The following is a 22,509-nucleotide window of genomic DNA, read 5'->3' as shown; positions in this document are numbered from 1 at the left end:
TAATCTAAATTCACTGTCTATTCCAAGACGATTTTTTTTGTGTCAGATGCAATGTCTAGAAATGCACTTCTGTACCTATAGATATTTAATTGCCCCATCATCTCCACTATAGGAAAAGACTATCCCTCTTTAATAGAAGTAGCTTTGTGCTTTTATTAAAAGTGTGAATACACAATTGTCTCCAAGTAAATTTAACAATAATCGTCACAAAACCCAGCCCTTTTCAGGGTGAGGTGAATTTGGGGGAACTAGATACAAATGATGATGACACAATGCTGTGAATGTATTAAATCCACCGAATTTGATGTTTTTAAAATGTGTGTGTTTGGAATTTCATCTCAATAAAAGAATGAGGAAAACCATAACCCAGCTAAGCTTCCAATGAATGTTTTATATAATTCAGATACATATTTCAAAGAATGTATCAAACTCCGTCTTCCTTCTGTTTGCCTCCAGCTTCCAGATCCCTTATTGCTAAAGCCAGGTAATACACCCTCATGTGTCTAACCTCTGGGCAAACATTTTCAACAGTGAGGCAAGATCTGGGCAGCAGCAGTTCTTGGCAGGCCTGGTGTTTCCCAGCAATCCATCCCACAGCCTTTAGTCATTCAGTGGCCATTATTTATACTCTGTCTGCATTGCTCAGAATTAAAGTGTCCTCAACAGAACACTCTATTATATCATGTGGTGACCGCTGCCTTTCCTTGGAGCCCACAGCTCCCAGATGATATATTTTATCACTTTTCTGACAAAGAATTTACAGACTTCTACTAAAAGGGAGCAATGTGGCAAGTCAAGGGCCAAGACTGTGAAGTTCAGGACTTTGTGAGTTTGCACCGTCTGGAACTTAGACTTTCTTCCATGTACTTTATTCAATTAATGGTGAAGGGGGTCATTTTATACCACCATATTCAACTCATGCTTAAATGACCCACAATGGCGGGTCAGAGAACCCCACACTGAGCAAACGTCTTCTGAATACTATTTATAAGAGAAAAATTGGTCTTTTTCCTTCAAAGCTTTTAACTCATGGTACCCTGGTCATAGGCATCAAATAAGGCATAATGAGTATGGAAATCTTGGCAGACTGGACCCAAGTTTTACACATTAAAGTGTCTCAAATCCAGCATGTTCTCATACTATGAAGCTGATGTGAACCCAAATGGGCAAAGACATTTTCCTTGCTCCATTGACTAGCTCTTTCTGGCCATACCTGCCTAGACAAAGATGAAGACTGAGAGGATGAGAAGGTCACAGCCCACTTTTAGCAACGGCACTGTCATTGTCACTTCTGAGGGCACTTGTCATTTCCTTTTTTGGGTATGAACAACATCCCAGAAGGTTAATGTTGGGTCCAGGGTCACATAATAATGGGGGACAGACCACCAAAGTCTATTAAACCAGAAGCAAATTTTATTCTAGAAAAAAAATATATCACCCCAGGGCACAAAAGCTCATCAGCTAGCTAAGACCACAGCCAGAGTTGGAGGCAGGTTCTGGCCCCCTTTTTATAGTAAGGGGGAAAGCATCAGGCATGGGATGCATGCTAGAAGTCACAGAGAAACATCTATTAAAAGTTAACTTTGCCGGGCGGTGGTGGCGCACGCCTTTAATCCCAGCACTCGGGAGGCAGAGCCAGGCGGATCTCTGTGAGTTCGAGGCCAGCCTGGTCTCCAAAGCGAGTACCAGGAAAGGCGCAAAGCTACACAGAGAAACCCTGTCTCGAAAAACCAAAAAAAAAAAAAAAAAAAAAAAAAAAAAAAAAGTTAACTTTGATCCAGGCAGTTGTTGGCTATAAGGGATAAGGGGGATTAAAAGTTAATTTTTTAATTAAGGAGCTGGCTGTAAGCAGAGAGCCATTGTTAGAAGTTAACCTTTGGAGTTGATGACTGTCGGCTTTTATTTTATTTTTTTTTAGTTTTACAATTTTATATTTCTATATTCTAGATCCTTCAGTTAAGATGCCAGCATTTCCTGACCATGTGTTCACTTCAGTGTATAAAGTTTCTGGACTATTTCCCCCACATTGTTTTGATGAATATTTGTATTCCAAGGAACAATGAACAACTCTTCCATGAATATGTCCTGTCTTCTCTTACGGGAAACACTGCATAGAGCATTTCTTTTCAGTCACAGTTGCTGTTGGTCCTCTAGACTGTTGGTGAAAATGTTCGGGAGTGTTGTAAGGAAACCTGATTCACTTGCTCTTTCTTTCCCCTTCCTTTGTTCTCTTATCTCTCTTTAAAAACATGCTTGACTCTGTAGTTCTTTTGTTTTCGAGTGAATGTCTGTCTTACTGTGTGTCCCCAGTTGGCATTGAACTCACTGTGAAGCCCAGGGTGACCTTGACCACATTAGATTCCTGTCTCAACCTCCCAAGCACTGAGATAAGAGGCATGGCCCAAGGCCCACAGCAAATCTGTTTCTTAAACCTATTACCGTCACAAGGTGTGTGTGTGTGTGTGTGTGTGTGTGTGTGTGTGTGTGTGTGTGTGTGTGTGTGTGTGTGTGTGTATACATATGAAAAAGGGTGAAAGGAGAAGGGAAAGAAGGAAGGAAAGCATGCTAATAGCTCGCTTTTGGAACACAGATATTTTTTTCATCTTGTTCCAAAACAAATAGCCTCTGTTTGCTGCTTCTATTTTCTTAACTCTTAAAACTATATTAAATGTGTACACCAACAGTAACCAAACACTAAAAGTCCAGTTATTGATATCTTTCCTCTCATTATTTTGATTTTGACATTTCTGAGCCAGCCAACAGGATCAGTAGCATATGTGCTCTTCAAACCTGCCACTTGGCTTTCATAATTTCGCATCAGTCATCAACTATGTATCTAGCTATTCAACTCACAATGCCCTGGCACTGTCTAGGAGTTTTAACATGGCAATCAGACCCATGTGCCCAGAGCCAACTTAAATCTCATCTATACCTCTTTCTAATCACATCCACAAACCTTTATCCTATCTGGTCTCTGACATTCACCATCCCAGAAACCTGCCTGGTGTGTCTCCATCACCGAGCAGGGAACCTGCTTCTGTTAGGTGGCTGCTTCTGTTGCTCCTCTTACTCAACCTGCAAGCTCACCACCTTTCCTTACCTCACCTTCTCTCTTCAAATTTTTTACAACAATGTTTCCTCTCCTGAGACCAAAAACGCTGTAAAGCCAATAGTCATCTATGTGAGTCAAACGACTAAGGTCCAGTCTACTTAGTGGGTAAGTGATCTGTAGGCAGCCCATAAATTGAAGTTGATTGAATCTAAACTCCTTGAACTTACACAGTACGAGCTTCTCACACTGTTTGCTTTGCATTGTTGTGTACTTCTTTTGTTAATAGATAGCTCCCTGGCTTGTGTACTGAATAAATCACCTCCCATGACTTTGGAGATCACTGCATGTGTAACACTTTTAGCAACAGGGACGACCACAGCTCATGCATACTAAGTGGAAACCTGGAGAGATTGGCTGGCTAATTCAGAGACCCTGCAAGCCTTTCTTTCTAATAGAGCTTTCCTACATTGCGAGCCATATTAAACCTCTCCGTCTGCCCCCTTCCCAGCAGTTCCCATTTGTGTCATACCAGGGTCAAGTTTCTTCTCCCCAGTTTGTCAACTTTTAAAGGGTGAACATTTGAGTTTCATTTTTCTGCCTTCCAAACATGTAAGAATATAATAGGGATTGGTCAAATTTAAGCTCATACTATAATTCACTTTATTATTGACATTTATCATACAATATTACTATTCCAATCTTTTATGTGGGCAAAATAAATGACATAAAATACATAATGAACTTTAACAAATTTAACCATACACAAAATATGGAATGATCAAAACTATGTTACATGGGTATTTTACAAAGGAAAAAAACAGGCTAATAATACATTTAGATAAAATTTATCATTGAATTTTGGATGTTATATAATATTAAATACAGACATAGTCAGTTACTTTTAGAGAACCAGTTTGATATTTTATTATTAAAATGAATACTGTGTACATGAGTGCTTACAAAAATATTTTTAAGCAAAAGCTATGGTCTACTAATATACTTGCAGTTACAAAAATATATATTCCTCTGAAACTAATAAACTTGCTTGAGGCATTAGATACTTAAATTCAAATGTATGCTTTCTAAATATTTCGACAACTTAGTGTTCTTGACTGTATAGTATATAATACACACATGGTATTAGAATAGATTTATCAATGAATAACATAATTTTAAGTAAAGATCCAAGTAACCCTTGTATACATAGGGATACAGGGATCCTGTGAAGATTTTTTAAATTAAATACATCCAATACACTCAACTCTGGTTGCACCTTTTATTAAGTAAATTTTCAAAACATTTGTTGGATGACTACATGAGTGGATGATAGTAATTGTTGTTTGTGCCTAAAATTAACTACCCAAACTTTTGTTATTTCTGGTACTACCAATATTTATAGTAACTATCATTTAACAATTTAACAATTATGTCCATTAAGCTATTTCTTAATGGTAAACTAGGTAAGTAGATTTAAGATTGACAGGATAGTAATTCAGTTTGGACCCTGGCATGTCTCCCAGAGGTCCCTGGGTTAAGGGCTTGCTTCATGGTGCTCTTGGGAGGTGGAGGCCAATGGGGAGGCCCTATGTCTATGGAAGCCTTCCTTTCAAAGTCTGTGGGGATCAAATCTCTTTCTCATCTTTGTGATTTGGTCAATGAACAAGATAGCTTTGTTCTGCTATCCTCTCCTGCCACGAGGTGCTACTTACTACAGGCCCAACTACTCAGGTTTCAGTTGACTGTAGACTACAATCTCCAACACTCGGAGCCAAATTAAACCATTCCTCTTTGTAAGCTAATTATCTCAGATAATTTGTCACAGTGATCACCACAAAAGAAAAAAACAAATGAAAGAAAAAGAAGAGAAGCTGGCTCACACAAATAGCAAGCACAGTGAACAAAAGATATCCCACCAGGCACACCTGACGCCTAGTCAGCACTGGTGTCTACAGCAGACATCATACTGTCACAAACTCTATGTCTCATGTTTTCATACAAATAAGACACCCAAGTCTAATTTTTATAATTAATTTTCACAAAATAGTTGATAAATGATATTAAGGACATATGTATACACGTATCTGTATATCGTTTAGCAGACTTAGTATACTTTAGGAATCTATCCCTGTGAGAGAAGAAACTGCCCTGAGGAAAGCAGGCTTCCCACTAGGTCACAACCAAGCGATGCACAGACTGTATTTTAGCAGATCTCCAGGCATGCCAGGTGGTACTTGGCAACATGAATGCTAACAACACCAACAATGGCAAATCATTAGAGTAGCAAAGGATTCTGAAACCAAAGATTAACCACTATGACCAGCATACAATTTCAACACCTAGGAAAATGGTGGCCATTTGTAAAAGTACTATGTCGGGGCCGTTCTTAGTAAATATGCCTCTTATATTTCCCCTTCTTCTTCTCCTTCTTCTTCTTCAGAGCAAAGATTTCCCTAGGATTCTTTCTTAAACTCCAACGACACAAAAGTATAGTGTGTTTTAATTTATTTGAAACTTAGGTCACCTTAAGCCATTTCAGACTCTTTTGCCCTCACAAGTGGATTATTTCTGAAAACTAGTTAATATATGTATATATACAAATACATACTGATGCATATGCATGTTAATGAAATCATAACTGGCTAAGGAAGAGTCATTAAACTACAGGCTAGCAGGAAAATTCACATAAAAACAAAACTTTAAAAACTAGTTTCCCAAAATTCAGAAGCAATTCTGTCAAATGCTAAATTTTGGTAGTTTAGTTTTAATGCCACTAGTGTGAAAAGTCTGGAATTACTTCAAAATTTTTCTAAAGGACAAATGAGTTAAAGCAAGGTTATTCATTTGAAATTTTAATAATATGATTTTATAAAAACACAAATGAGTAAGAAAACACCTGCTCAGCTATGTTGAATCATGTTGCACACTACAGCAGCTTGAACTCATGTAAGAGCACTTGACTGCTTGAAATAGAAATGTATTTGCTTTAATTACAATAGTTTACTCTCAACCTAAAGCTTCCAGAAAAATTAAATACATACTTTGCCTATACTAGCTAATACCTCCTCTGAGATTTTGTTTGCTTAAAGTTAGCTAATACCTACTCTGGGATTTGTTTCTCATTGATTTTCTTCACTGTTAAAGTTAGCATAAGATCAACTTCATGTCATTCTGAATTGAACTACTCAAAGTTAAAATCAATATAGTCAGCAATAGTGCCATTCCCATGTAACACGCACTGTAGCATCTTAGTCTATCTCAGGCAGTGTCTCACACTGTAGTTAACACTGGTCTCACACTCACTCCCTAGCTCAGGCTGGCCTAGAACTTCTGGCAATTCTACTGCATCATTCTCTTCTGCATACTGGTGTTTTGGTTTTAGCTTAAAAGAGAACCAACACAGTTCAACATATGGCTTCCCACGTGCTAGGCAAGAGCTCAACCTCTGCGCCACATTCATAGCCACAGTGTTATCTTCCTTTTTAACTGAACATCTTGCTGCAAGAAGAGTGGCCACCAAATCCACAAGGGATTGAAGACACTAGACAAAAGTGTGTTAAAGGGAAAGAAAGCAGAAGGAACCTCCAGATGGGATGCTGGTTTAGAGGGGAGTGAGCAGCTACTAGAAACTCAGCACTACACATCCTGTCAAGCAAATCTGCAACAGAAATCCTCACCCTCTGTCTGTCTGTCTCTCTAAATAAGAAGTAGATGTATTGTTAGCCCTCAAATCTTCATATTTTGACAAAATTAAACTTTGTAATGCTAGACACCAATGAGAAAAATCTGTAAGATAGGATTCAGGTCCCATTATAAGATCTGAAATCTCTCGATGGGTAGACAGTAGCCTATGTCTGCATACAGAAGTTGGAAGAATAGTAAGCAAGCTTTTTCAGTAGCTTATCAATAAACACTGGTTAAAGAGGAGAATGCAACAGTAAAGCAAGTGTGTCCTAAAATTTCAAAACCTGCTAAAGACCCAGTGTCAAAAGGAGGTATATATTATGGTAGTGAAAAATGATTACTCATCTATCAGAGATTTTTTTTTATCAGTTTTCTCATCTGCCAAGTTTTATATGATGTCCTACTCCTGGCTTGCAATACATGTGTAACCTCTTCAATTATGAATGGGAAATACCCAAAAGACCCTATCGTTCTCATACATTAAAGACATTTTGCAGATTCCCACTTGATTTTACAACATAATTTGTATAATTAAATGACAATACACATCACAAAGCTCCAACTTTAGTAAGAAAATAATTATTAATATTATAGTGGCTCTCACATTAATAAAGAAAAGCAGCACAATGCATAAAGAAAGTAGGTTTCCCAGGTTAAACTCTGACTCCACCATGTTCACCATGTGAACTTGTCCAAGTCACTGGGTTAGTCTTTGCTTTAGCTTAGCTATGGAGTGTGGGCAATAAAACAAGCTCATATTTCATCACTGCTACAAGGTTATATGAAAAAGGAATAGCAAAATTTGGGCTAGGCAACCAGAGGTGCCATTTAGTACACACTAAACCATGGAAGCTATAATTTTATTACACTAAAAAATTACAGTGATTGATTGATGTTACTATAAACCACTAGGAAAATTTTCAAGTTAGTAAGTGCTGTGTACAAAGATAATATGTTTAACTCAAAAAATCACATTGATCACATTCTGTTATATAGAGTGAATCCTTAGAATAGAGTAATTCATAAATACTGCCAAAGCCGATAATACACTCGATGAGCTATAACCATACTTCATAGGCCTTTTGTGCTCTCTGGAGGCTAACTTCCAGGATGAGTGAGGAACAGTGAAGCAATATGAAGGGCCTGTAAGTCCATCAGATCTCACTCTTACAACTTTCAGCAAATGACAGTCTGAATTACCAGAGCATTAGAGCTGTACGCTGATGATAGCAAGAATGCTCATTTCCCAAATGTTATGGATGTATGTCATATAAATAAATACGCAAGTGTAGGCCCTATCTTAATTAGATTCAAAATACTAAGGCTTTTATTTAGCAACTGATGTTGGTTTCCCATGATTAATCACATACAGATTTATTGTAATAAATATCAGGTGCTCTGTGAGTGCCCAATAATTTTTACCTAACTAGTAGGATACATGTACCCCATACCTTTGGAACACATTTTTAAATTAAATATATCACTGTCAGTAAAGACAGCTTTTAATGATGGTCTGAAAGTCATTATGAAATTTATAAAGTAAAACGGTTTACCCAAACTGTAGTTAAGGTAAAGATTTCATGTGCTTAGCCTACATCCATGCACAGTCCTGTGCTGCACAGTGGCCTTTGGGTCAGTGATGGACAGCCTCTAGGAGATGGTTCCATAGGCCATATTATCTAATAAGGCCATAGTCATTTCAGCTTGTGTAAGTGTATCCTGTGACATTTGTACAATGATAATATCACCTAAAGGCACAATTTATTACTATTATTAAGCAAAGTACAACTCTACCAGAATCACAGTGATGATGTTTTAATTATTTTTAAAATTATATATTTAAAACCAATATTAATCTATTCATGGTGTTAAAAATGTTAGTGTATCAACACAGAAGTGATATAAACACTGCATATACTTTAGAATGAATAAGTCTATACCTTGGTTACATAAATTATCAAGGTTCTGCCCTAATGGCCCTTTAAAGTACAACAAATAAATCTATTTTCACATCTTATACATACAACTTTATAGAAAAATACTCATGATGGTATATTATTTTAAGGGTCTGACATCTCACAAGAAGACTTCATAAAATTACGTTTGTCTTTCTCAGTTCAAGGTTGAGTTTTCAAATAGGCTTTTTTCTTCCTCACTTCCTCCTCTCACTTCCCCGATCCTGGCACCTCCCTATCCACAGCCATCAATGGTCCATCACCCAGTATTCATGGCTCATTGCAGAGATCAACAGAAGCACCTTCCTGCTGGAATGTTTACACAGACAGAGAACATACTTGACAACAGTGAAGAAGTCTTTCCAGAACCTCACAACTTTCTTCACTAACAAGAAGCCTTAGAAGAAATAGAGGCGTGGATTTTTCTACCTCCCACACATGTACTTCGGTGTGGTTCATGGGGGAGATGAACATCTGTGCCTCCCAATCTACACTGTCCCTGACATTTCTGTATCATGGCTTCCAGAGTGTGGCCATCATTTTTAGTGACAGACTTCTTCAAGAAAAACTACCAAGTATTACACGTGTCCACTGGGGAAGTTAAAAACAAATACAATATAATTAATGAATGAGAAAGGAAGCAAAATAGTTAATCCTTTATCTCTGTATATTTTTCCTATAAATTCCAGCAGTGAATTTTGCCCTAATACGAATCTTTAATGTCAATACATAGAGTGTGATGCTGAATTGTCTGAATGAGTTGCTAGTTCCAACATAAATATCCAAAGGGAAACCAAACATCAGTTATTTACACCAGGGGAAAGGGTTACATATTAAATATGCATCTCGTTATCTTCAGAGGAGAATGGTGGACTTGGTGAGCATTTGGAAGCTTCTGCTTGCCTGGCTCTTGGGAATGCTTATTCTTCTCCAACGGGAGGTGGTGGCTCACACAGCTTGTACAGCCTAGAAAAGACACAGGACAGTATGACAATCACTTAGTATACCACCCTAACCAGAGTGTTTTTTTATTGGCAGAACAAATACATTAAATAATTTCTTGGCTCCATCAGTCATTCACCACATTGACTGTTCTGTGGAATAGCATATGAATCAGCTTGATCTAAAATTTTGGACCTGTGATTTAGAAAATACTTCCATTTCTTTGAGCACATTTAGAAGGCTGCTCATTAAACAACACTTCCCTTTTACCCCCAACCATAAAACTATTTCTTTGCTACTGTTATGAACTGTAATGTAAATATCTGATACACAGGCTATCTGATGTGACCTCCCCAAAGGCGTTGTGAGCCACTGGTTGAGAACCACTGTTTAGAAGCTGCTGCTCTGCTCGAGGCTGTCTGTTTCCTTTGCTGATAGTAAAATCTATCCCCTGAATGCCAGGAGGCAGTGTTATTATGATAGTTAGCACCCTGTCCACCATAGATATCTTGCAGTGATGTGGTCTCTATCTCATGGGGACCTACAAATTTTCTTACACCTACTACAAATTTCCCTCATTTTGCACTATCGCTGTGGAGCAGAGGCTGGCTGTGGATGGGCTGATGTGACAGCTTCCTGAAACCTGAATCTCAAGACACAGTTAGCTGCTTGGCCTTTTCTAAGAATCTACGACTGGCTCAGCCAGCCATCAATCACCTGTCAGTAGGATCTATCTCCAGGTTCAAGGAATTCATGTTACTTGTGGAGAAGCTGGGGCATGCTCCTTCACAGCCAGGCCTAGTTGGTTGAGACCATACTTCAGCAACACATAGCTCAAGAGAACTCATTAGTTTTATACAAGTTGGACAGGGTGGCTAAAAGCTAACTCTAGAACCAAGGCAAAAGGGAACAAATGCTGCCAGACAATGCTAATGACCTCAAGGCCACATGCATTACTTACAAGTACATCTAGAGCATTGGTTCTCAACCTTCCTAATGCTGTGACCCTTTAATACAGTCCCTCATGTTGTGGTGACCTCCCCAACCATACAATTATTTCATTGCTAAATTATAACTGTAATTTTGCTATTGTTATGAATTGTAATGTAAATATTTGATATGCAGTACATCTGATGTGTGACCCGCCCCCCCCAAAGGGCTCGTGACCCACAGGTTGAAAACAACTGACCTAGCGGCTGAGCTAAAGTGCTTGGGTATTGGATTGTACCTGTTCTCCTTAAGAATTAAAGGTACACATGTCCTACTTTGTACATGAGTCTAGTATCTCAAATGCGGAACTCAATTTTGAAACATTTTGTGTGTGTGTGTGTGTGTGTGTGTGTGTGTGTGTGTGTGTGTGTGTGTGTTGTCAGGGGTGTGTATGGGTGCTAAGGATTGAACCCAGGGCTTTCATACTTGTTAAGTACATGCTCCACCACTAAGCTACACTCCCAGTCTCAACAACCCAATCTTACAGCTTTTTGAAAGTGATTCAGACCAGGGTTGCCAAGGAAATTTACTCCTTTTTGCACAGTAAATTGAAATAACTTAAAAGCATTGTTAGTCACTTTAGAAAACTATAAATTTCTCTCCCAGTGACATACAAAACCATGCTAATTCTAAACCAGTGAAGAGAAATGGGGATGATTTAATACCAAATTGTAAGTCTGGTTAATTAAATAAACTTTATCAGTCTGGAAGCCAGAAGTTACTGTCTTTGGAGGTTTGCAAAAAGTACTTCATGCCTGAAAGGTGGCTTCTGCCCCATAGGTTATCTCCACAGAGAAGGAGAATTTTGAAATGCTTGTTTTGTCCTTCCCAGAGAAAAGAACACATTAAATTGAGCTGAAGTAGTTGGAAGATTCTTCTGCAGCTGAAGGACAAGATGCTGCTTCAAATTGCCTCCTGGGGCTGGGAAAACAGAACAATCAGAAGGTTCTTTTCTTTCTCAAATTCTATCCTATTTCCAAGGGAGTTCTGCCTAGTGCGTAACGAAGTACAGAGGCCTGAAGCAGGTAATGGAGATGGGAGTGCTGGTGGAGAACGTCCTACCGATCACACTCTATTACCTTGCTCTGCATGCTTGTGCCCAATATGATCAATGCTAGCAGAGAGATGAGTCTTGGAAAAGTCTGGCTTACAAATTGGAGCAAAGGCTGCTCCCTGTAGTCACCAAATGCAATAATAGCTCTGTCTACTGCAGAGCTGGAAAGCTTCGGCTTCTGTGAGGCTTCTTGGAAGTGACTCGGGGTTATCTGAGTTTAGACACACTTGTAATAGATATTGTACAGCTCTGGGAGTGTAGCACAGGCAGGTGAATTTTGGGAGTGAAATGTAATAGGTAAGGAGCTGGACTCTAATGCTGCAGCTTTTACTTTGGGCATCTAAATTATTGGTGTGTGTGTGTGTGTGTGTGTGTGTGTGTGTAGGGGACTTCTGCTGGCCCAACATATGAAGCTATTATCCTATACATGGGTACCATAGGTCCTGCATGAGCGAGGGCTGTCCTGGCCCCACTTCCTCTTCTGCCTTGTTGGGCTTATATTTCTACATCGAGCAGAGTCCCAAAACTTCATTGTCTACACCACGACCTTTACCCTCCTACGTGTGCTAACAGGGCTACAGAGCAAATGCCTCTTCTATAGTTAAAATATACGGTGTCTCAGCAATTGCCCATCTAACAGATGAGAAGTTGGAATCTCAGAGAGAAACACACACACACACACACACACACACACACACACACACACACACACACACGAGATGGGACTCCGAACTTGTTTTTCTCTTCTCTCTCTTTTAAGCAATGATGTGTGCTACCTCTTTTCACCTGCTTTCACCGAAAGGCCTGCCCCTCCCAGACACATAACAGAAAGTCCATGTATGTCAGTATATGTTTGCCAAGCGAAAGATAACAATAATAAAGAAAGTGGATGTTAGGAATACCATGATGGAGGTTGGTTGGGAGATTTGAACCAAATAAAACCTCAAGTAGAGATAGCTCACTGGACCTCCAAGAATGAACTTTCTAGAAATCTTTTGCCAGCTTTGCCAATGGGTAGTTTGGCCCTGAGAACTAAGTGTGTCCTCCAGCTAACTGTCTTTGAGGAAAGTGCTGGTTCCCGTCAGGAGGGAGCCTAGGCCAATGAGAGCCTTTGTATTCTCGGTATCTCCAAAGACTGTGGCTCTTCCCCTCTTCTCCTCTCTTTCTCCACTCCTCTCTTCTCCCCTCCCCTCCTCTCCTCCACCCCTTCCTCCACCCGTTCCCTCTTTCCCCTTCCCCCTTCCCTTCCCTTCCCTTCTTCCCTCCCCTCTTTCCTGTCTCTTCCTTGCTGGGAATCAAATCCTGGCCCTTGTGCAGTCCAGGCAGACTCGCTAGTGCCCTACCACCGAGTTACGTTCCCAGGCACACACTTCATTTCTTGAAGTGGAAGCTCCTTCAGGACCACAGTCACTTCTGTCTTGGGCTTCCATCCTCCCTGGGGCAACAGTAACACACACTGTATTTCCTCATTAAATAACTGCAGAATGAGTGAAATAGTAAATAAAAATTTGAAGTGATTTTTATTTCTGTCTTAAGGCTGTTATTCCCTTGTATGACGTGTCAATTTTATAGCTGGTTCATTTTTATTATGTTTCATCTCAAAGTGTTTTAAAGATAATCCAATAGAGAAAAGACTTGAGTTCATCAGTTTGTTTTCTTGTATTCAGCTGGAGTATTGGTTTATTGATCGGGGTGCTAAAGCCTTATTCCAACCCCACTGTTTATTAGTGTTCAAAGGCTCTAGCTGAAAATACCTTGTAAAGCTATTATCTTGTTTTCTTATTGGAATTTTAACACTTCAGTGGGTCTATTATACAAATATACCACATCTGCTCATGGTGCTAGAGAGAACGCTCATGTGTAATGATTCTTTAGCAATAGAAAGCCTTAAGACTCTAATCTAATCAGCCATGAAGGATAACATTAGCAAGACTGGAGGACTACAGAGATTTGGGAGTCAGCACTGAAAATGCATGCAGCTAGAACAGGAGAGCCCCATCCATTTTCAGGGGGAAATACGTTTTCCTCTTAAGAGCACTCTCACCCCCCACGCCGTTTCTCAAATGAAGTCTAACTTTGTAAACATCTGTAGTCACCATCCCCTCTCTGGGAATGGTGTTGTGAACAGAAACAAAGAACATCTTACCTAAGTCAGGCTCTGGAGATGCCTACGTTTTGTTAAAATACAAACATATAATAATGATCAAATGTAAGAGTAATTATTTAACATTGCTCCACCTCAAGAATAGATGCCTGCTTACCCTAATCATGGGAAATCAAATGGAAAATACTTCTCTATGTTCATTCACTTAGAGTCCTTTCATATGATAATTGGTGAACTGTGAACATTTGATATAACCAACAAAAAGCTCACTGATTCATTGAATTCATTTATTCATTCCTTGGTCTTGAAATAAATGTAAATATTTGATGTCTTATATAGTCACTGATAAAATAAAAGTATATTCTCTGTCTTCTGAGAACTCATATTGGGGTTGGGCAGAGAAACCTCTAATTATTATGGCAACATGACATAAAAAGAGGCATAATGTGATACCCAGGATACCAGGAAGCCTGACAAAACAGCAACTCAAGCAAAGCTCAAAGCAGGAATAACATCCAAAATGGGATTTGTGAGTTAAATAGGAGTTTTCCAGTCATGGCAGAGGGAAGAGCATGGCAATTGCAGAGGGACAATGGAAAGGGCAGACAGTCACAGAGGGGCAATGGAAAGGGCAGACAGTCACAGAGGGGCAATGGAAAGGGCAGACAGTCACAGAGGGGCAATGGAAAGGGCAGACAGTCACAGAGGGGCAATGGAAAGGGTAGACAGTCACAGAGGGGCAATGGAAACGGTAGACAATCACAGAGGGGCAATGGAAGATAGTCACAGAGGGGCAATGGAAAGGGCAGACAGTCACAGAGGGGCAATGGAAAGGGCAGACAGTCACAGAGGGGCAATGGAAAGGGCAGACAGTCACAGAGGGGCAATGGAAAGGGCAGACAGTCACAGAGGGGCAATGGAAATGGCAGACAGTCACAGAGAGGCAATGGAAAGGGCAGACAGTCACAGAGGGGCAATGCAAATGGAGGACAATCATGGAGGGGCAATGGAAAGGGTAGACAGTCACAGAGAGGCAATGGAAAGGGTAGACAGTCACAGAGAGGCAATGGAAAGGGTAGACTGGTAGTTACATTTTGAGTTGCATTTGCATAGACCCTTCTTTTTGAATTCACTTTCAAAATAAAAATATCTGTTTATTTTGGAAAGCATTCATTAGCCCCTCACCAAACTGCACCACTGAATTCACCAATTGAACTTCTTACAATTAGTGTCAGAATGACACTGAGCATGGACTAGAGCAGATACTGACACAGCCAGAGGCCAGCAAGCCCCCAGGTAAGTGGTAGATGGGGTACACTTACCTTGGAGCTGATTGAGGAGTCCGGTCTCTAACCCCCAAGTTCTTAGCTGTGTTCTGAACTCTTGCACCCTGAAAGTCAGGGAAATCATTTCAGCTCAATGATGTTCTGAGTTAATTCATATAAACATGAGTTGAGGCATTATTCTAACACTGTTTAACATCAAGGGACACTAATAAGGAATACAACAGAAACCACTATATGAACATTTTATGAGTGCTCTTATGAGTTAAATTATATGGTTCTAAATACTATTTATCCCATAGCCTTAGACTCATTCAAAAGTCAGTTTAACAGATTCCCATTTATTCCCACACCTTAATCTTTATCCTCAGAAGCAATTAATAACTTAAAACAGTGAGAACAGGACATGATCAATGCTATAAACACAAGCTAGTCCCCAACACTTTCACAGAACAGGAGTCACACCTGCATCTCTTCAGATGGACAGTTATTTTAAGTGTAATAGTGTTTTTATAAGAAAACATCTTCTAAATAGTTCTAAAGAATCTCTATGCAAGTCATATAAATGTGGATTTATGCAATCTAAGAGTTTTGTCTCAAAGTTGGTGATATAAAGACAATCTTCTTCAGCAATAAAAAGGACCCTGTGACCTGTCAGTTTCATGAATGAAATTATAAATGAAATTATAACCGCTGTTTAGTTCCTAATGGAAGCTAATTACATTTTGACCCAACTATGAGTGTTTGCTGCTGGGAACAGAGAAAGGAGAGTGGCTAAAACGAAACTCTGAAATGCTCCAAGTACCCACTGCACATCCAATACTACCCTAAATAAAGTTGAGAGTAAATGAAGAGAAACCCTAAAGGATAGATTCTCTCAAAATAAAACTAAGAAATGAAAACAGATCTGGAAAGATGAACAGGCAAAAAGGACATACAAGAAGGGATTAAAGAATAGTAACCAGTCTTATTTCTTTTGAAGACATTGAATACTTAGGAGAATATCTGCAAGAACAAAATAGATTTCTACACACTTCACCAAGCTTCCCTTCTTATTAAAATTTCCATTAGCCGTAGTTTATCAAAACCAGGAGTCAGTACCATATGATGCTATTAATTATGGTACATTGTGTTCAAATCCCACCACTTGCTCCAAGAAGGCTCCTTTTCTGGTCCAGGATCCTCCAGTGTAGAATTTCATGCTGCATTTTGTGAACAAGGTCCATGCTTCTATGACAGCTTCTCAGAACCTGTTCTTGATGACCTTCGTACTTTGGATGGGTACCAGCCAATATTATGTAGAATGTCTCTGTCTTATTTAGGATTTCTATTGCTATGAAGAGACCACAACCACAGCAACCCTTTAATTGAGGTGGTGGCTTGCAGTTTCAGATGTTCAGTCCATTATCATCATGGTTGGACATGGTAGCATGTAGGTGGACATGGTGCTGGAGAGGTAGCTGAGAATTCTACATCTTGCAGGCAAAAGGAAGTAGTCTAAAACACTGGGCAGTTTCTTGAGCATATATGAGATCTCAAAGCCTGCGTCCACAGTTAAACACTTCCTCCAACAAGGCCATACCTCCTAATAGTGCCACTCCCTTCAGGGGCCATTTTCTTTTAAACCACCACAGTCTCAGTTTGGATTTGTCTGGTGTGTTCTTATAATTAGAGGAGATGCATTTTTTAAAAGAAGAAAATCAAGGAAGTGACTTTGGGGCATTCTCTGTGGATGATATTAGGAGATACATGCTGTCCCTGTACCTTAGCACTTGTGAAATTACTTGATCTCTTTTCTAATGGGACATCGACAGTAAAGTCACCACTTCTTTGTAGGTTTTGCAAAGAAATCATGACTATGAGACTGTGAATAGTGAGTCTCCCCTTCAAACTTCTGCTCACCATTTCAGCCCCCACAGATGATACATCAATATTGTGATGGAATGGAATTTTCTATCAAGATGAGTTTCAATTTCCCAAATCCTTTACTCAAGTATATATTTAACTCAGCAGGAACTCACAGATAATGATTAATTTCATTCTGAGGTACAATATGAATCTCTTAAAATTTTTCTCTCAAATTGCTCTGGTTTTGAGTACTGGGAGTTCTTTCTGGTTGCTTCTTGTACACCTTGATCCACCTTCATAATGTGTCAGTGCCTGCTTTTGCCCAGTACCCAAAGGCCCATCTTTTCATCTCAGCAAGTAAGTCACCATTTTTCTTTGGACACAACACTTCCTCCCTCCTTCCCTTCCTTCCTTCCTTCCAAATCGTGTTTAGAAGCCAAGATCTGGATACTCTATATCCTTGTTACTACTGGCAAAAAGCTGCTTCTAGATCTTTTTAGCAGACAGGGTTAGTTTACTAACAAACATGCTCACACACTATTTCTACATCTATACTTAATCTGTGTGTGCACATATTGTGTGTATACACACGTGTGTGTGTGTGTGTGTGTGTGTGTGTGTGTGTGTGTGTGTGTAAGTGCATGTGTGTTGGCTATATCTATTAGGTCATATTGATACTAAAGTACCACAGGGCTCATTAGTGATTCCAGCCTTTTCTTTCTTACTTATTTATAACTTATTTCTCTATCAGTGACAACCCATCTTTTCTTGCTTAGATTAGCATTGCTAGTGAGTTCAATCCTAATGTTTACAAGAATTAGTTTTAGAATGTCTAGGTCATACCTGCATAAAAGATGTTTTGTAACTAGGTACAATATTCATGTATAATTCTCTGTGTCATTTCATAATATTTCATTAAGTAATTGATAGAAAGCTTTTCATATAACTGGTATAATTGGAAACAACTACTGGCATATTTTCTATTCATCTATATAATTCTCAGATGAAAGAATGATAAACAAAATATTTGCAGTTCAGATTCTACCTGGCTTTTTGGTCTTTCTGATTCTATTTTATACATATATATGTATTTATTTATCATGTATTGATATGTATATCATGTATACACAAATATGTATATCATGCTTGTAATGAACTTTGTAGCAGTGATGTCAGACACATGTATATCAACTTCTCTTTATCTCTATTTTTTCTATGTCCATTTTGTTTTCATGATTGAAGATATTACAGAGGATCGTGGTCACTCAGACCCACAGGTAGAAATGCATATGGAACCAACTCAAAATAAACTCTTCAGTGGAATGTTCATGAAAGGCTCACTCTAGCTCCTTCTCCTCATAAGGTGTATTTTGGGAGAGCTTTTCCAGAGTTTCCCATGTACGTTCTCTAGGAGTAACACAAGAAAAGCAAAGCAGACTTCATTCACCCTTTTGTTCTTGTTTCTGACCTAAATCCCACCTCTGATGTAAGAATTCACCTTTTTTCTTTTAAAGCAGAACTTGCGCATGTACTTCCCCAAGTCCTCCCTAAACCTCACCACAGTTTGCATCTGTGTTTGTCACCTGCCACCTGGACAACAGTATGTCACACTCTCATGGTAGGTCTAAACTTAAGGAATCCCTGTGTGACCTTCTCAGTTCCATTCAGTCAACTGCTAACCCAGGATACCTAACGCAGAAGTGCCCAGGCACGCACACTCACTGGACCTGCGATCCACATTGCATTTGCTAGCCCGCTGTTGGCTTCTTCAGTCCATTTCTTCACGGCCAGCTTAAAATTCCATAGTGAAATCTTGGGAACAATCCTGGTGTGTGTGTGTGTGTGACAATGCTTATGTTTGCCTGAGTCAAGTTTTAATGAATAAAGTGGTTATAATAACAAGAGCATACCTAATGAAGTCACTGTCGCTGAACAACTCAAGGCAAGTCAGCTTTTACTGCAGCAGGCCAAGGATGGAGACAGAAAACGTAAAATTGATGACTTTCATTTTTCTTATTACTGCTTAAACGTCTTTTGGACTAGCTCAATTCTATTTTCTAATCAGAACAATGGAAGCCAGTGCATTTAAAAAAAGAATTTAAACTCTTTAAGACCAAGTTACCTTGGTTCTTCAAATGCTATTGGGTTACAGTTTAGGGAATTCATTTTATTTAAAAGGGAACACAGAAAGAGTCCAGTCTCTGGTGATGGAAAGACAGTTGAAAGGATCATACTCAGACTCAAATGGAAATTCTGAGGTGAGCACTTTATCCTCAGGATGATGCATACATCATGCACACATCTTATCATGGACTGGAAGACTTTGGCAGATCACAGAAACTAGCGGGGCTCTCAGTTCCTCTTCTTCTTTGCCCCTGTCTCCTCCTAATCTACTTCCCAGGTTTAGTAAATTGCCTACAATTTCCAGAAGTGCCATCCATCCTTTATTTTGTTACTGCTAAAAGCCCAGTCCACTCTTGTTTTGTGTGACCATTTCCCTTCTTGCTTCCAGGTCACACAGCACAGAAATCCTTTTCCCAAGTGTCCACACTTGGACTAGGTATCTGTACTATTTTCTCATTGGACATGCTTCTCAGTCATGGCTTACCCAGAGTCCCATGCCTAGAAACGTCCATCACACACAGGCACCCATAAGCCACCCAATAAATGAACAGCGGCAAACCAGGTCCTAGAAAGCAACTCCCCTAAGACAGGCAGGAGAGAGGGACTTACCTGCTTTCTCATCACATCGGTGGCCTGCATAATATATCTAGGAGGCAGCCCATGGCTTCTGGCTAGAATGATGGCCTGCTCCAGTGTCACACTCAGGGTGCACCTGCGGGCCAAGGTAATGGGAAGCGCAGTTAGACCCTGATCCATTCCTAGAGAAATCAGAGCTACCAGTGTCATCAGAAACCAGTCAAGCTCAAAGTTGCTCAGAATCTAATATTGACTCCTCTACATGGAATTCCTATTTACAAAGGGGCCACTGAGACACACACATTACTGAGGATATATGTTAAAACATTTAAATTTAAAATGAACTTATTGTGAACTATGTACAAAAGAGAACTTCACCATGGGAAACTGAACAACCATATTTATAATACAAATTTTACTTTTATTAATAATGCATATAATTTAGAAGAAATAGTTTTGTATTTATTCACTTCTACATATTGGCAGTTAATAGATTTTGGGCTTGGTTTTTAGAGACACAGTCTCATAACTTATCACAAAGTAACTTCAAACTCATGATTGCCCTGTCTCAGCCTCTTCAGGAACGGAATTACTGGAGATCTAGGAATTTTTCTAGATCTGTCCAGGACTTTCTTCCACTAGTGAACGTACGAAACACTAAGTTACAATGCAGGTGCTCATATATAAGGAAGTCTGACTCATCCTTAGTTATGAGACTATGGCACAGAATTCCAATACATTTGGTAGATTTTACTGATTATCTAAAGGAAGAAGAGGGGATTTAAAAGCACCATTTGTTATTACAAATGAAAAGACCCTGTCAAGGTCGGGCTCTACAATTACACATCACTCTAAGGAACATGATGAGTTCCTCTGCCCAAAAAATAACTAGAGAAGTTGCCTCCTCATAACCACTGCCAAGAATTCCTCTGGATTGCTCACATGCTAATGGTCTGAAGTTACATAATTAGCTTCTAGTTGAACACAGTGTTCACAGGTATTTAATGTCTGAGTCAATTTGAATTGTTTCACGCACTGTTGTACGTGCACCTGCAGGCCACCAAAGGCCAACCAGTGTATCTGATGGTTCATGTAAAAAGAAAATCAGTTTCACTTAACTGCCTGCCTCCTCAACAGACTACAACCTTTTTGTCCTCCATAAGGTATCCTCTGCTCCTATTTTAAATCTGTTGACCCTAACAGTTTAATCAATAATGCTCCTTACACTAGCTGAACGAAGCTCAAGAAATAAAAAAAAAAATCTTAATTTCATTTTCTAATCCCGAGACACTTCCGCACTTTTCTGATAAAGCATGGCTTGCCTCTTCTACTGGGGACACAGATACAGTGAGGGTTTTCTGTCATCAACCTTCTTAATCATTTTACACTGACTTATTCCTCATTTTACAAGTTGTAAATAGTGACACAGCAGGAAACTGCCTGCCAGAGACTTGAAAATATTTGAGTTCAACTGGGCCATAGATGTCCAATAATATACAGTCAAAGAGGGGGCATCCAAGTGTTAGTTATCTCTTTTGTCTGCCCCCCCACAACCCCCTGGTCTTTCAAGAAAGAGTATCATTATTTAACACTGGCTGCTACTCACTATGTAGCCCAGGCTGGCCTAGAACTCACAGTAACCCTCTTGCTTAGCCTCCCAAGTGCTGGGATCAGAGACATAGGATACCACATCTGGCTGAGTGGCACCTGTTTAAAAACTCAATGATATCTCACTTAAAGAAAAATTAACCTTCAAATAGGTATGTATGTTTTCTTTCCCCAGCCAATCAAAAAGAATGCTGTGTTTATTTTAATGAAGTCCCGGGATTGACTAAAAATATTTTAAAGGACATTTTTTCAAAGAAACAAAACATTGAGAATGCTGCCTGCTTGCAATTCAGGATGCCAGGCTTCTCCGGGTTCATACTTCCATGCACAACATCCAGAATTCTACCACCCTAAGTGCAGTACGCGCAGGAAAGCCGAGTACAGAGCTCCCAGCTCTGTGGGTGACAGGTCATTATTTGCCTCATCACTCTTTATCTTCTCTCAACTCTTTCGATCTGAATGCCAGGTGGTAAAATGCAACATTTTATTCCTTGTATCTAAAAGACTCCAATTCCTGAAAGTGGCATGTGGATTTCCCCTTGTGAATAAAAGCAAGCACAAAGCACACCCACTGTCAGGTTTTACAAGACACCATTGGATTTTACAAGTGATTTGATTAGAGAAGGGCTGAGCTTCAAACCTCACACAAGCAAAAGGAAGGACATTCGAGAGGCCAGGAGTTGAGAGAAATCCTACTCAGTAGGAAGTTCCTTGCTTGACTACACTATCTCCTTTCTAGAATAATTTCTGCTCTCAATAATGGACAAATTTTAAATATCTATATTTTTGTACTATCTTAGAAAAATATGGTCTTTCAAATTTGTATCTCCTTCTAGTTGCTACTAAAATGGAAAGAAAGAAGAAAAACAAAAAAAACTTAACTAGACTTTTTCCCCCCCTTTGGTTTACATGAAAGTAATTTAACATTTATATTGCATGATATAAATGTGCAACTTTAAAGCAAATTATCAATGTCACAGAGTAGTATGTGAATACTTCATAAGAGGCAGATAAGTACAGTGAATAAAATTCCTAGATTACCTGACTAATAAGATATTCCAGATTCATATCCTGTCTTATACTTGTGAGGACATGTACTTGGTGGGGTGGTAAATCACAGAAGAATTGCTAGTTCTCTACAGAAACAAAAACAGGACAGTGTATCTGTGCTTATGACTAACACATTTCTAGACATCCTGCATTGAAACTAGAACCAACTCATTACTATTTCACATACACGTAAAATGATAAACTAAAGCTAATGGGTCCGATTTACATTGAAGGATAGTTTG

At 39.3% G+C, this 22,509-nt stretch overlaps 1 protein-coding gene across 2 annotated transcripts in view; it reads right to left on the bottom strand.

Moving 5' to 3' along the window:
* Positions 1-3,683: 3,683 nt before the first annotated feature.
* Positions 3,684-22,509, bottom strand: part of Prex2 (phosphatidylinositol-3,4,5-trisphosphate dependent Rac exchange factor 2) — a 308,185-nt gene continuing 289,359 nt past the window's right edge. For both annotated transcript variants that reach the window (XM_052715840.1, XM_052715841.1), the window contains 3 exons: positions 19,643-19,745; positions 15,101-15,168; positions 3,684-9,654 (listed from right to left, as the gene is read on the bottom strand). In XM_052715840.1, the coding sequence (XP_052571800.1) occupies positions 9,609-9,654; positions 15,101-15,168; positions 19,643-19,745 (217 nt within the window). In that variant the 3' untranslated portion in view covers positions 3,684-9,608. The remainder of the gene's footprint in view (positions 9,655-15,100; positions 15,169-19,642; positions 19,746-22,509) is intronic.

This window comes from Peromyscus californicus, unplaced genomic scaffold (assembly GCF_007827085.1).
Source record: "Peromyscus californicus insignis strain IS unplaced genomic scaffold, ASM782708v3 Scaffold_5__1_contigs__length_169319896, whole genome shotgun sequence".
Classification (NCBI taxonomy): Eukaryota; Metazoa; Chordata; class Mammalia; order Rodentia; family Cricetidae; genus Peromyscus; species Peromyscus californicus.
Note: the sequence above shows the minus strand (reverse complement) of the source record. Positions and strands in the feature narration are given on the sequence as shown.